Source organism: Diceros bicornis, chromosome 12 (assembly GCF_020826845.1).
Source record: "Diceros bicornis minor isolate mBicDic1 chromosome 12, mDicBic1.mat.cur, whole genome shotgun sequence".
In the NCBI taxonomy this organism is placed as follows: Eukaryota; Metazoa; Chordata; class Mammalia; order Perissodactyla; family Rhinocerotidae; genus Diceros; species Diceros bicornis.
The window spans coordinates 31473167-31485978 of record NC_080751.1 but is presented as its reverse complement, the minus strand read 5'-3'; the positions used below and the strand labels follow the sequence as shown (position 1 = coordinate 31485978).

Sequence of the window (12812 nt, the reverse complement as noted above, 5' to 3'; positions counted from 1 at the left end):
TTAAAATCCCACTAAAACAGAAGAAAGAGCAGATGTCCTGGGAAGCGCTAATTAACGTGGAGGAAGTGTCTAGTCGTGAGAACTCGCATGCCCCCGGCCTCCCGGTTTTGCTCAATTTGGCAACAATGACATCAGCCGGGGGTGTCGTTTTGCAGAGATGTGCTCTCTACCCATTCTTCGGTGGTGATTATAATACCATTTGGTCCAATTATCACTTATGATTACATAACATGTTTTGACTGAAGAGTTTCTGAGAAAATAAAGGTACCTTGTTTTTCCCTAGCACAAAAAAACGCAAGCCATTCCAGCAGGCAAGCTGCTCTACCAAGAAACACTGGGAGTTATTAGGCTAAGTTATGAGTCAAACTTGATTTGGAAACAAAGCACCCATTGTGCATAACTCCCAGCAACATCCAGGAGGATGTGATTGTTTTTCTGACACCAAGTTTCTCCCCAGCACACTCTAAAATAAGCAGAGTCCCCAGGCGCATTTGCAAAGTCACGGGGAGTGTGCGGGAAGCATTGACAAGGCTTCCTTTTTTCTCCCTATTCTGTAGGAGCTTTAGTGCAGAGTTTGCCCAGAGACGCCAGGGTATGAGCTTTCTGAATTTGTAGACTGGTGCACTCTTTCATTTCTGTTTTAGTTCTTTGCTGGCATGCTCGGGAAGCATGGTTTGTGCCACACAGGAATGTCTGTTCACTTGGAAAATGCTTGTGCATGAATGAAGTGGTTGCTAACGCAGCTCTAAACTGTACTAAGTTTCTCACTTGGTTTTATTTGCTGCTTACAAGGGGATCAAGGTAATCCTTTCTCTTTGCAAAGCCCAAGAGCAATAGCTAATGGATTTGGAACATGCAGCAGGAGCTGGTGCAGGTCTCCCCTCCCCATCCCCGGTTTCCTGAACTCTAAGAAGTCCAACTTCAGGGAACCCTGTGTTACAAAAAATTGACCTACTCATATAACAGTCCATGAGGGCTTACCCGTTATAAAACCTCTCTGTTAAAACTGGAGGCCCAGATCTCCGAAACAGAAGGGAAAAGCAAACTTTGGTATGATGGTAGCAGTTTAACGTAGACCATAACCCTAAGGGATAGGGCAGAGTGGAGGTTCTTTCTGTCTTCATCCCTTTGCTTCCTACTTGCCCTATTGTGTAGTGAGAATGACCTGGGCACTTGGCCATCAGGGCCCATTCCCCAGCCTGGCTTGTAAGTCCCACTTTACCCCATGCCGTGATCTTTGACTACCTAATTCTGAACAACCTTGGCACATCCCTGTCTGAAAAATGGCCAGTGGATTCAGGAAGCGCAGACTCTTCCTTGTCATGCTTAGGCTCCTCTTTAGTTTTAAAATCAGCCCCTCTGGCTCATGTGTTCTTCCTGGCTTCCAGGAAGAGAAGATTGATCCCTGACTACGATGCCTTAGGTGTGGGGGAGCCCACCTCAGTGCCTGTGAATCCAGGCCCCATCATGCAAGACCCTTAATGTCAGAAGCTACTTTTCCTGGTGGCAGGGGGGCAGGTGAGGGGGGAGCAGGACAGAACAAACCCAGGTGGAGGGTCCTCTGAGTGGGGAAGAAGGGAGAGAGGATCCTGGCACTGGCCTTAGCTGACCTTAGCACTGGACAAGCAACCTTGCTGCCTTTTGCTCAACACTGTGCTTCTTCTGGCCACTCTCTGTTCCAGACCACCTGTTAGCAGAGCAGCTCCCCAGCCTGAGAAACTCCAGAAGAACAATATCACCAAAAAAAAGAAACTGGTTGAGGTGAGGAGGTTAAACTATTTTGCTTTTAATCTGATATCGGTGTTCTAAGACCCACGTGGTGGACATGACCATCTGCATATCCCACAGATACCTTCAAGGGAATCTGAATGGATCCAGTGGCTCTGTCTTATCGCCCCCCCGTTCTATGTAGCATTGTGTCACCCATCCCAGTGACCAGAATCACATCCACTGGGTCACATTCCTTCAGCCCTGCCACCGGGTCCTATCAGTACTAACTCAAAAATGTCCCATGTCCTTCAAACCTGGCTCCTTTTCCGTCTACCTAGTACCACTCGGGGAGAGCACGAGCTTAGTCACTGTCTCTAATGTTGTCTGAGCGCTCACTGTGTGCTGGGTACCATGCTACATACTCCCCATGAAGTATTTCATACGTTCCTCATGACTGTGAGGTAGTACTATTATTGTTTCCATTTTACAGATGAGGACACTGTGGCTCAGAGAAGTTAAGTGACTTGTTAGGTCCCATGCCCAAGATCACCACGCCAGGACGTGGAATGGGATTTGAACTCAGTTGTTAAGACATGCGGGGTGCAGCTCCAGTGAACCTGCTGTTTTCTGAGAGAGGCCTCCTAACTGTTCTTTCTGCCTTCACTGTCCCCTCTCTGACACATGCCCTGCTGCCCGCAGGGTTAGCTCTTTAAAATATGACTATTCCCACCTCATCTCAACTTTAAGACCCGGGAGATTCCCACATTGCTGATGGGATTCAAGTTCACAGTTTCAAAACCTTACCCAGAAGCCACCTTCCAAGCTGTGATTCTCCACCACAACTCAAATCTCCAATCCCAAACCCATTCCTCAATGGGTTTGCCTTGGACTTTCAAGCCCCAGTGTTTTTATTCCTTCTGCTTAGAAGGCTCCTCCTCTCCATCCCCACACCCTGGTCTTTCCAAGCCCTCCTCTGGCATCTTCTCTGTGCAATCTTCCCTGATGCTCCTCACCCTAAACCCTTCTGCACACACCCCCAACACACCCCCTCCTCCACAGCCCTGTCACACTCTGCACTGCCTTTATTTCTTACTCATCTGTCTCCCCTACTACACTATGAACTCACTGAGGCCAGGAAAATCATCTTAACATTTTTTATTGGAAAAGGGATTAAAGGGAGGTTTTATCATGGAACACAGCACAGGTCAGGAAGTGCAGCTGAGCTTCAGGAAAGACAGGATCCAGGAGTTGGAAAGCCATCATGCCAAGATGGTACCTCTTTCTGTCCAACAGGGCCTTGTGTGTATCCGATGCATTCTTCTCTTTTTCTGCAGACTTCTTGGACTACTTTGGTAGACTATGGGTGCTACCCAGCATCTGAGTTTATGTCTCCTCAGTTACACAGCCAAGCCTAACAGTGTCCCCAGTTCTAAATTCCTGGGAGAAACCATCTGATTGGCCCAGCTTGAGTCAGTTGTCCATCAGGACTGGGGGTCACAGATTACACAGTTTCTGGCAAACACATGGGGGTGAGACATGGGGGTTGGGGGGATTGAGGGGTGGGCAGACACTCATTAAGTTGAAAGGAGGAGAAAGCTTTCTAGGTGAGAGAGAAAAAAAGCAAAATCATAAAGACTGGAAAGTTTACAATATGTGGGCTAAATAGACACGTCAGCTTGAGCGAGGGGTAGAGGACGTGTGCAAGTTGGGGCTGATTGTCCCAACCTAAGAAGTTGGGGCTTTATTTCATAAGCAGTGAAAGTCAGTACATGTTTTTGAGTGAGGAAGTGTGGTATTTTAGAAGAATTAATCTGATGTTTGCGAATGGTGAGGTTTAGAGAGAGAAAAGGCTAGAATCAGGAACCTAGAGAAAAAGGACCCACGTCTTCTTAATCTTGTATCCCGCCAACCAGCACAGTCCTGGCACAGAAGAGCTGCCAGCAATACACGTGTGTCAAATCAAATTAAGAACTGATCTTCTGAATCAGCCACTGCGCTTTGCTGTGGAAGGCAAGACTGGAAGAAGAGAAAGACTATAAACCCAGAACAGTATCTCGTTGTTGGAAAAAAATGCAAATTGTGTAGGAACTTTGTAGGGCGAGCGCCAAGCAACAGCATGAGCATGACGTTTACCTCAGTGTTCTGCTCTGCCAGTCCCAGCTGCATTGGTGAGAATCAGAGCAAATCTCTGGGCCACGATTCAGCTCACTAAAGAGTGCCTGCCAGGGCGCAGACAGAAAACGTCTATGTAACTTTTATGGGGCATCAGATCGGTAGATCTTGGCTCACCTGAGGAGCCGGCAAGCAAATCTAATTTATTTAGAAAACTCACTATGATTCTATGTGTTAGCCTGTCCCCCTAGCATTTCAGGGAACTAAAGAAAGGGCTGCATTTTATCCTCATCAAGAAGCAAAATGTTTTTATCAAGTGGTTGGTTGTCTCACCAGCCGTGCAGTTCCCACGAGATCCGTGGCCGCTCCCGCAGTGGGGGTTTGTTCCTCTGCTCTTACTTCTTCCTCTAAGGGCCGCTCTCATCTTTGTGTGGGAATGTAGGAGCTGGCGCTTGACCACGTGTTTGGCTACAGAGGCTTCGACTGTCGCAATAACCTGCACTACCTGAATGATGGCACCGACATCATCTTCCACACGGCCGCGGCAGGCGTCGTCCAGAACCTCTCCACAGGTGCGGCCAGAGAAACTCCGTCTGAATACAGGCTTTTATTTTAGGCTTTTCACGCGCTTTCCCACTGTTTAAGAGAAGCTTAAGCTTTCTCTTCCCTTTAGAGCCATTCCATTTGATTCCAGGCTGGTATCATTTAGTCCTAGAAGATGCTCAGGCCACATTCAGAGTGAAAGTCCTCTCTGGTCTGCACCCAGCCAGATTGTGTAGGCCCTGGAAGGGAGGTGTCCATGTTTCCCTCAGCTCCTCAGAGGCTGAGAGGGATGGAGAGAAGCCAGAAAGAGGGTGTGGGGACTAGAGCAATTCCGTACAGACGGTAACCAAGAACAAGCATGCACGAACTTTTCTCACTAATTTTTAACAGTGACCAATTTTTTAGCAGCTCAGATTTTCAAGTTTTGTTTGTTTTGACTGTTTAGCCAGATTTACAGTGAGAATGAGAACAATAAACAAAATACCTAAATTAAACAATAAACAAAAATACCTAAAATGTCTCTTAACTATGGGGTGACTCTTTAATTAAAAAATACTTTAAAAAGAAACAGCTCAAGCAAAAAGAAGCATTCAGAAATTAATTTAACAGACACCCTATCTTTACCACCAGGTTTAAATATGTTAACATTTTGCATTATTTTCTTCATATCTTAAACCTTTTTTTTTTCCAAATTTTTAGCCTTCTTTCCAATTCTGTGTAGTTGTTTATGCATAGATTTTTGGACAATGAAATCACTGGGCACATAATGATTTGTATTTTGGGAGGAGGAGGGTCTTAAAATTTTCTATACATTTTCTCAATTTTTTAGCCACACATTATCATTTTAGTAGCAATGTGCTATCTCCTTGTGTATCAATGCCGTCATTCACCTCTCAGTTCTTGTGCATTTGGCTGAGTTTACAGCGGCCACTTTGGAAGTCAGCAAACCCATTTGCTGCAATAGATGATAAAGGTTTTCTTGTCCTTTCTTCTACTTTTTGTGACGTATATCGAGTTAGGGCTTTAGAGCGTCAAGCCCTATCACCTGTGCCATCCAGGCACCCAAGTGTATTGGCACTTTGATAAAGATGATTAAAAGTGATTCCCTAATGTTGATCTTCCCTTTCCAATGAGTAAGTGGTGCCATTTTGCTCAGTGAAGCATTCTCTCCGCCCGCCCTGCCCAGAGGTAGACACTGAGAAGCCATCAGTCCTGGGCCATGGGGAGGAGGAAACGTTTTGGACTCTGGAAGCCTCTGTATTTGGACTATGCCCTCGACCCACACAGGACAGTGGGAAGGGTTGAAGTGGAGCTTGTGTGTATTAGATACAGACCCCAGCTCTTCTCCCAAACTTGGAACAGAATATACAATGTAAAAAACCTTCTCCCATCTCCCCAGGGATGATTCTGAAAGTGAGAATTTGGCATTTTAAGCTCTCACTTTTACAAGGCATTCCCAAGACTCCACACACAGCTTTGGGGTTGCCCTGAGAGGTCTTCGGGTTCCCTGCTCACCGTCCCATGTCTCTCTCCTAGGGAGCCAGAGCTTCTACCTGGAGCACACGGACGACATCCTCTGCCTCACGGTGAACCAGCACCCCAAGTACAGAAACGTGGTGGCCACCAGCCAGATAGGTAGGAGGGTCCTGCAGCAGCCAAGGTTCTCCCAGCTGAGCAGGGACATTGACTTCTTCGCAATTATTGGGAGAGAGAGCGGGTGGGTTGCTGACATCCACCCTTTCTTGTTGACATTGCTGTTGATTTTTCGAGCCCTGAGTATATCTGTGTCACCTGAGTTGACGCGTCCAGTGATTGGTGATTCTGAGGGACCGTAAAGTCAGAGCACAGCCTGATAATCCAGATAAATGGGTGGCCCCCATCCCCGTGGACTTATGAGAATAATTTTTCAGACCCCACGTGTCAAATGAAGAGCCCCGCGTCTGAAGCAAGGTAGTTGTGCTCGGCAAGGGTAGATCTCAGTATGTGTGCCTGGCTCTTCTGTACCCCAGGAAACTGCCAATGACAAATGTGAACAGATTCACATTTGTGAAAGTTGTTTTTTTTTTTAACTTGGTCATTTCAAAGACAGTTTTTACAAACATATCTTCTCACTTGCTTTCATTGAACCCATGTCCATTTTTAACTTTAATTTGGAATTTTCTGATGCTGGTGTTGAGTGCTTCACTGTTAGAAACATGACTTATTGCCGCTATTGTTTTCCCTTGATGCTTCCTCATTGCCATTGCCCACCCAATGCAGGTGATATGACGGAGACCCCAGGTAAGGCTGTTCCATCCGTGAGTAGTTTGAATCCGCACAGCAAAATCATGTCAGTGTACCGTGTTTGCTGCTTGTATCAGCTGAATTGCAGATACAAATCATTGACCTCATCAGTTTCCTTTGTACAAACTCCTCCCCAAGTGTGTGTGTTGGACATAAATGGCCCTAGGTCTCTGCTTCTAAAAGTGCAACAAGTGTTCCCTGCTGTCTTCCACCTCTGGCCAGGTCAGGCTGTAGGTCCCTTACCCCTAGTCACTGTAAGGCCCCTAAACACTTGTCTTAAAAGAGAAGTTTTAGGTGAACGTAAGTGTTGCCTTGGCTCCGCTGTCCTCCAGCCTTAGTTCTTTGTCATGCCTCCCACATTCAGGAACGACACCTTCAATCCACATATGGGACGCCATGACCAAACACACCCTCTCAATGCTGCGGTGCTTCCACACAAAGGGGGTGAATTATATCAACTTCAGTGCCACCGGAAAGCTCCTGGTGTCGGTGGGCGTGGACCCTGAGCACACTATCACCGTCTGGCGTTGGCAGGAAGGTAAATGAAGCTGGGCTTTCTGTCCCTCTGGGAGGCTTGCTTGTGGCATGCGCTGGGCTCTGACCTAGATCAGCCTCCCTCCAGAGCCCACCAAGGCACTGCTGCCAGGTCAGCAGAAACCAGGTTCTTGGGATTCTGGAGAAGCTGCTCATCAGATGTCACTACATCTTGGATGCCACGGTCAGGAGAGGGCTGGCCGGGGGAGTCCTGGCTGGTTAGTGAAGGGTGGCAACCTTCCTCCTCAGACAGAAGGCAGCAGCCTTCTCCATTTCTGTCCTACCAACCTGCCTACCCAAGCCTGCTTATCCTCAGCATTCCTTCTGGTGACCCCTGGATCCTGAGGCAGCCTTGTCACCTGGGTTGCCTTATTACAGGAACTGGAACAGGCTTTTACCACCATAGTCACAGAAACACATTTTTTTTTTTTTTACATTTTAACTTTTTTGAAGTAAGATTCATCTTATAATCAAGGATATTTAATTTAGCAGGATTTCTTTCTTGCCCTCCCCCAACACACACGCACACATAGAGGCTGCTACTAAATTTATGGTCATCATAGAATCAAAGATGTGCAATCTTCTGAGTATATTCTCAGGTTGGCAAAAGCAGATCCAATTAGGAAGACATTAATGAGGTCTGTCTCCAGCCGGGCAGCCTGTATCTGGGGCACGCTGAGCCAGGCATGCACAGAGGTGGCACTTCTCCCATCCAGGGCTTTGAGAGTCCTATTATCTCAGCATCTTCCCGTGGAGGGGGTGGGGAGACGAGGTTGTAAAGAGATGAGCACAGTGGGAGGGAAGTTCCAACCCCTCCTGCACCCCCATATGAGAAAAAGGGGTTGGGGACCTGTAGACTTTTATGATAAAATTCACTCATCCTATTCCATCCATTTCTCATTTTCTTGTTCATCAGTATATTGTGTCCTAAAGGCCCCATAATCTATATCGTGGGGATTCAGGTTCATTCCTTGTGATGTCAAGTGGCCAGCTGATTAAATAGACTCAGCCCTGGATGAAAAATTGAGTACCTTAAATGATGGACTCATAGCATCTTAGAGTTGGAAGGACTAGAGAAATCTTTCTGCCCAGCCAGAGTCCATCCCATGGAGAAATTTCTCCAAGCACGTTTCTGAAAGGCCCATTTCCATCCTCTGCTTGAATACTACTTTCAAGGATGTGGCCCTCATCACTTTACAAGGCAGCCCACTCACTGTTGGAAAGCTCATAAAGCCCTTTCCTATGTGAGGGCGTAATTTCATAAAGCCTTTCTTCTGTGGCATTAGCTCTACTCCTTGTGGTAGCCAAGAACAAGTCATTGCTAGTTCCTTGGGAGAAAGTTACCATATCAGCCCCTATACTGTCTTGTCTTGTTCAATTCAGGTTCACTCTCCTCACTTCCCTCACCTGTCCCTCTGGGCAGTACCTGCTCTGGCCCTGCCCCAGCACAGACTCTTGCTCACCTGGGGCCCCTTCTTGATCTCCCAAGGGAGAATTGGTGGAGCCAGGACTTTTAAACACACTCCTAGGAAAAAAGAGAAGCATTCTCTTTGGTAACTCTCTCTCATTGCCTTTGTTGGAACCAGCACTAGGGTCTATACAGAAGAGTTCTGAACCAGTGATAATATCTAACGGCCCGTCACCAACTACCAAGTCTTCTGAGCTGATTGTGTGTGCTTTTTTCCTCACCTCAAGCCCTGCTGACAGATACATAATATGTGTTTGTTTTTTTTCTTTTGGTGAGGAAGATCGGCCCTGAGCTAACATCCGTTGCCAATATTCCTCTTTTTCCTGAGGAAGATTAGCCCTGAGCTAACATCTGTGCCCATCTTTCTCCATTTTGTATATGGGACGCTGCCACAGCATAGCTTGATGAGCGGTGTGTAGGTCCGTGCCCGGGATGCAAACCTGTGAACCCCTGGCCGCCAAAGTGGAGCTCCTGACCTTAACTGCTATGCCACCAGGCCGGCCCTAATAATATGTATTTTGAGGGAGGTTTATGTACATTTTTGTTATCATTAGCATATTATTCATTCCTCGTTTGTTAAAGGATTATTTTGTGGAACTCTTAGGGGTCTGTGTGTATGAGTGTGTGTGTGGGAGGGTAAGAATAAACAAAATAAAAAGGAGTAAAAAAATGAGCTTATTATATAAAATGCATGTTGTCAGGTCCGAGACACTTATATGAAATTTGTTCTGAGCAACCTAGAAGCCAGCGCACAGAGGGAGCAGGCATCTCCTCAATTAGAAGTGTCCATGAGATGAAAACAAGGAGGAAACAAACACTGGCTTAGAGGAAACGCACATCTTATGGTTGCTTTATTTTGCATTTCCCCCGTGACCACTGAGACTGATTCTCTTGCCATCTCTTTATTGGCTGCTTGTATTGCATCTTCTGGAATTCAGCTGTTCAAATCCTTTTTCTACTGTGGGTGGGAGGGTTGTTTGTCTTATGATTTATAGTTCCTTACTGATTATTAATGTTAATTCTTTGTGTCTTTAAGCATCATAAATGTTTTCTCCCAGTCTGTTGTCTTTTAACTTAGTTTATGGTATCCTTGGGACCGTGGGGTTTAAAACCTCTGGGCCTACCTAGTGAGGTATCTGTTACTGTAAGTCAAGCATTCTGTCTGCAGAGAGAGAATTAGACCATGAGAGGTGACCTGCAGGTGTCCCCAGCCCTCCCTGGGAAAGGATTCCAGTGGGGATGTCTGAGGGCTGGCTGCAGGCCCAGGTACCTTAAGAACCCACCACCACCACTCTGCTAGAGACCCCTATAAAAACACGTAAGTAAATGGAAGTGATGAGGAAGAGGGGAAGAAAAAAATACATGTGAGTAAATAATATATAGAGAGGAGATGATTAAGAGGAAATTGTAACTAAAACATTAAGAGTAAGTTAAAAGAAAATGGAAAGAAAAGATAATAGAAATTTAAAATAAAAATTAAAAACTCAAGGGCTGAAAAATAATGATGTGATAAAAATAATGAGGTTTAAAATACAGGTAAAAGGCTAAGAGATAAGAGATTTAAAAAGGAGCTAAAAGAATGATAATAATAATAGTTAACACTTACAGAGCACTCCCTGCCTCGAGCGCTGTTCTAAGGGCTTCACTCACATCAATTCTTTTAATCCTCACAACACCTTCAAAAATGGGAACTGTTATTATCCCAGTTTACAGATGAGGAAGCTGAGGCACAGAGAAGTAAAATAACTTTTCCAAAGTTGTTCTGCAAATAAATAATGGAGTTGGAATTTAATTAAGACAGAGGTTAAGTAAAACTCAGGAGATAAATCACAAACATAAATAAATGGGGTTGAAGAAAAAACTAGTCGTTAAATATAAAAGGTAAAAATTTTAAACCTAAAAATCATGAAAGAAAAAGGAAGATGGGGAACTTTTTTTTAAAAGAAAATAAAAGCAGAGAATCTTGGAGAGAAATAAGAACTGTCTCAGGGAACGTGAGTCTCCAATGACACTCTAGGGGAGGGTTCTGCTTCCGGCTTCCTGGGGGGTGAATCCTGTGGCGATGTTGGAGACTGGAGGTGGCAAGATGGGGGATGCCCTTAAGCCATTTTGCCCTTTTGTCATATCTGGAAGCTTGCATCTCCTGAGCCATCCTTTCCTGCTGCATTCTCAGATGCCTGGATATGGTCTGTGGGGGTGGGGTGGAGTGGGGTGGGGGATTATGTTAGCAGCACCTGCTGCTCTGGAAATTTCCCAGATATAGCCTCTTTTCCCCCCCTCGGGAGTAGTGAAGGGGGCAGGGTGCTGTGGAAGAAGAAAGAACACTCAAGTGTGCCCTGGGCCCGAGAGCCGTCCTGGGCTGCAGCTCTGTGCCTGCCTCCCCCCACCACCGGGAGATTGGGAAGGCCCACCTCACTGGACTCTCACCCACACAGGTGCCAAGGTTGCCAGTCGAGGGGGTCACCTGGAGCGCATATTTGTGGTGGAATTTCGGCCCGACTCAGACACGCAGTTTGTGTCTGTCGGGGTCAAACATATGAAGTTCTGGACACTGGCAGGCAGCGCCCTGCTTTACAAGAAAGGGGTCATCGGGTCCGTGGAGGCTGCCAAGATGCAGACGATGCTCTCCGTGGCCTTCGGTGCTGTGAGTTCCAGCAGAAGCTTCCTGAGAGGGGACCCTGAACCCCAGGGCGTAAGGGGAGGGGAAGGGAGTATGGCCAAGAAGTTGCAAACAACAAAGCCATTTCTACATTACCTCCTTTATTGGCTCATTTGCAACCACTGTTCCTTTTCTGTAGCACAGATGGGTGAGTTGACTATATTTTTCCCCATTTGTTTACCCTCAAATGTTAATCAGAAAAGGTAGGGCTCCCATTTAGGGCAGGAGGTTCATTATTCTAGAGGCAGACTGACTCGCAAGCCCATCAGACCTGGGTTAGATAGCCAAGAGGATGTGGGAATGATCTCGACCACTGGACAGCTTCCCTTTTCCTCCCAGCCCTCGTGCACCACAACTGACACCCTTACGTGGGCTCTCAGTGCCCCCAGCCAACGCAAGTGCCCCTGGGGACATTCTGGAGCACAGCCAACTCCTGGTCCTCCAGGTGCAGATTTATCCCCTCATAGATGAGCCTGGGAAAGTTTCCTCTCAGGCTGGAGTTCGCCCCTTCCCCTGCAGTCACCTGGGGCCCACAGAATGGAAGTTCATTTAAATGCAGAGCCACACTCAGTGGGCATGGCGGATGCCTTGAACCAACTCAACAGAGTGACTTTCAAAGTCCTGTAATTTCCGTATTATTTGCTCTTTGTGGTTTTCTGCAAAATCTTTTGCCTTCGTAGCACAGAGGGTCAACTTGAGCACGTGTTTATATTTCCCTAGCTCTGGTTCCTTAACAGAGGAGCCAGCTGCTGGGAAGGGACCCTCTTTCGAGCTGCTGTGAGTGTCCTGGTGTGGAAGGTGTCCCTTTGTTTACAGAACAACCTCACTTTCACGGGTGCCATCAATGGAGATGTCTACGTGTGGAAGGACCACTTCCTCATCCGGCTGGTGGCCAAGGCGCACACAGGGCCCGTCTTTACAATGTACACGACCCTTCGGGACGGACTCATAGTGACCGGTGGAAAAGAGCGGCCGTAAGCCGAAGCTCCTCTGGGAAGAACTGGTCTTTTTTTATTGTCTTGGGAGAAACTGACAGAAGCATCTCCAACTTGGAGAAAATGCAGATTTTCATTCTCCTATCTTTTCTGCATTAGGGAGCTCAGTCTGCCATCTCTCCAAGAGGGCCCTAGGTCAAACCTTCAGAAGTAAGAGTCAGAGGAGAGAGGTGTTAATGGTAATTTAAAAACCAGAGAGCTATTCTTGAATAGACCAGAGTGACTTTGCTGTTCATAAAGCGTTATCTCAGTAGCTCCTTAGGAGAAGGGGGAAAGGAGAAGTGATAAGAAGGGAGAGAAGTTCCCGTTGGGACAGGGAAGCTGTGAAAATGAAGCAGAAAAACAGGAGAAATATTTCTCTTAGTATTTGATCTAATAAAAACACAGTTTGATTTTCTAGATTACAGTTCTCTTTCCTTCCAAGATCATGGCCTTTGAAGGCATTTTAGGAAATCTGCAAGTTCAAAGGGTTGTGATTGCTCATCAACAGGGCCTGAGAAAGAGGTCA

General features: G+C 46.5%; 1 protein-coding gene across 8 annotated transcripts in view; it reads left to right on the top strand.

Moving 5' to 3' along the window:
- The window catches only part of EML6 (EMAP like 6), a 263596-nt gene that overhangs the window by 240269 nt on the left and 10515 nt on the right, over positions 1 to 12812 (top strand). For all 8 annotated transcript variants that reach the window (XM_058551235.1, XM_058551232.1, XM_058551233.1 and 5 more), the window contains 6 exons: positions 1683 to 1761; positions 4265 to 4394; positions 5902 to 6000; positions 7013 to 7186; positions 11086 to 11294; positions 12126 to 12283. In XM_058551235.1, the coding sequence (XP_058407218.1) occupies positions 1683 to 1761; positions 4265 to 4394; positions 5902 to 6000; positions 7013 to 7186; positions 11086 to 11294; positions 12126 to 12283 (849 nt within the window). The remainder of the gene's footprint in view (positions 1 to 1682; positions 1762 to 4264; positions 4395 to 5901; positions 6001 to 7012; positions 7187 to 11085; positions 11295 to 12125; positions 12284 to 12812) is intronic.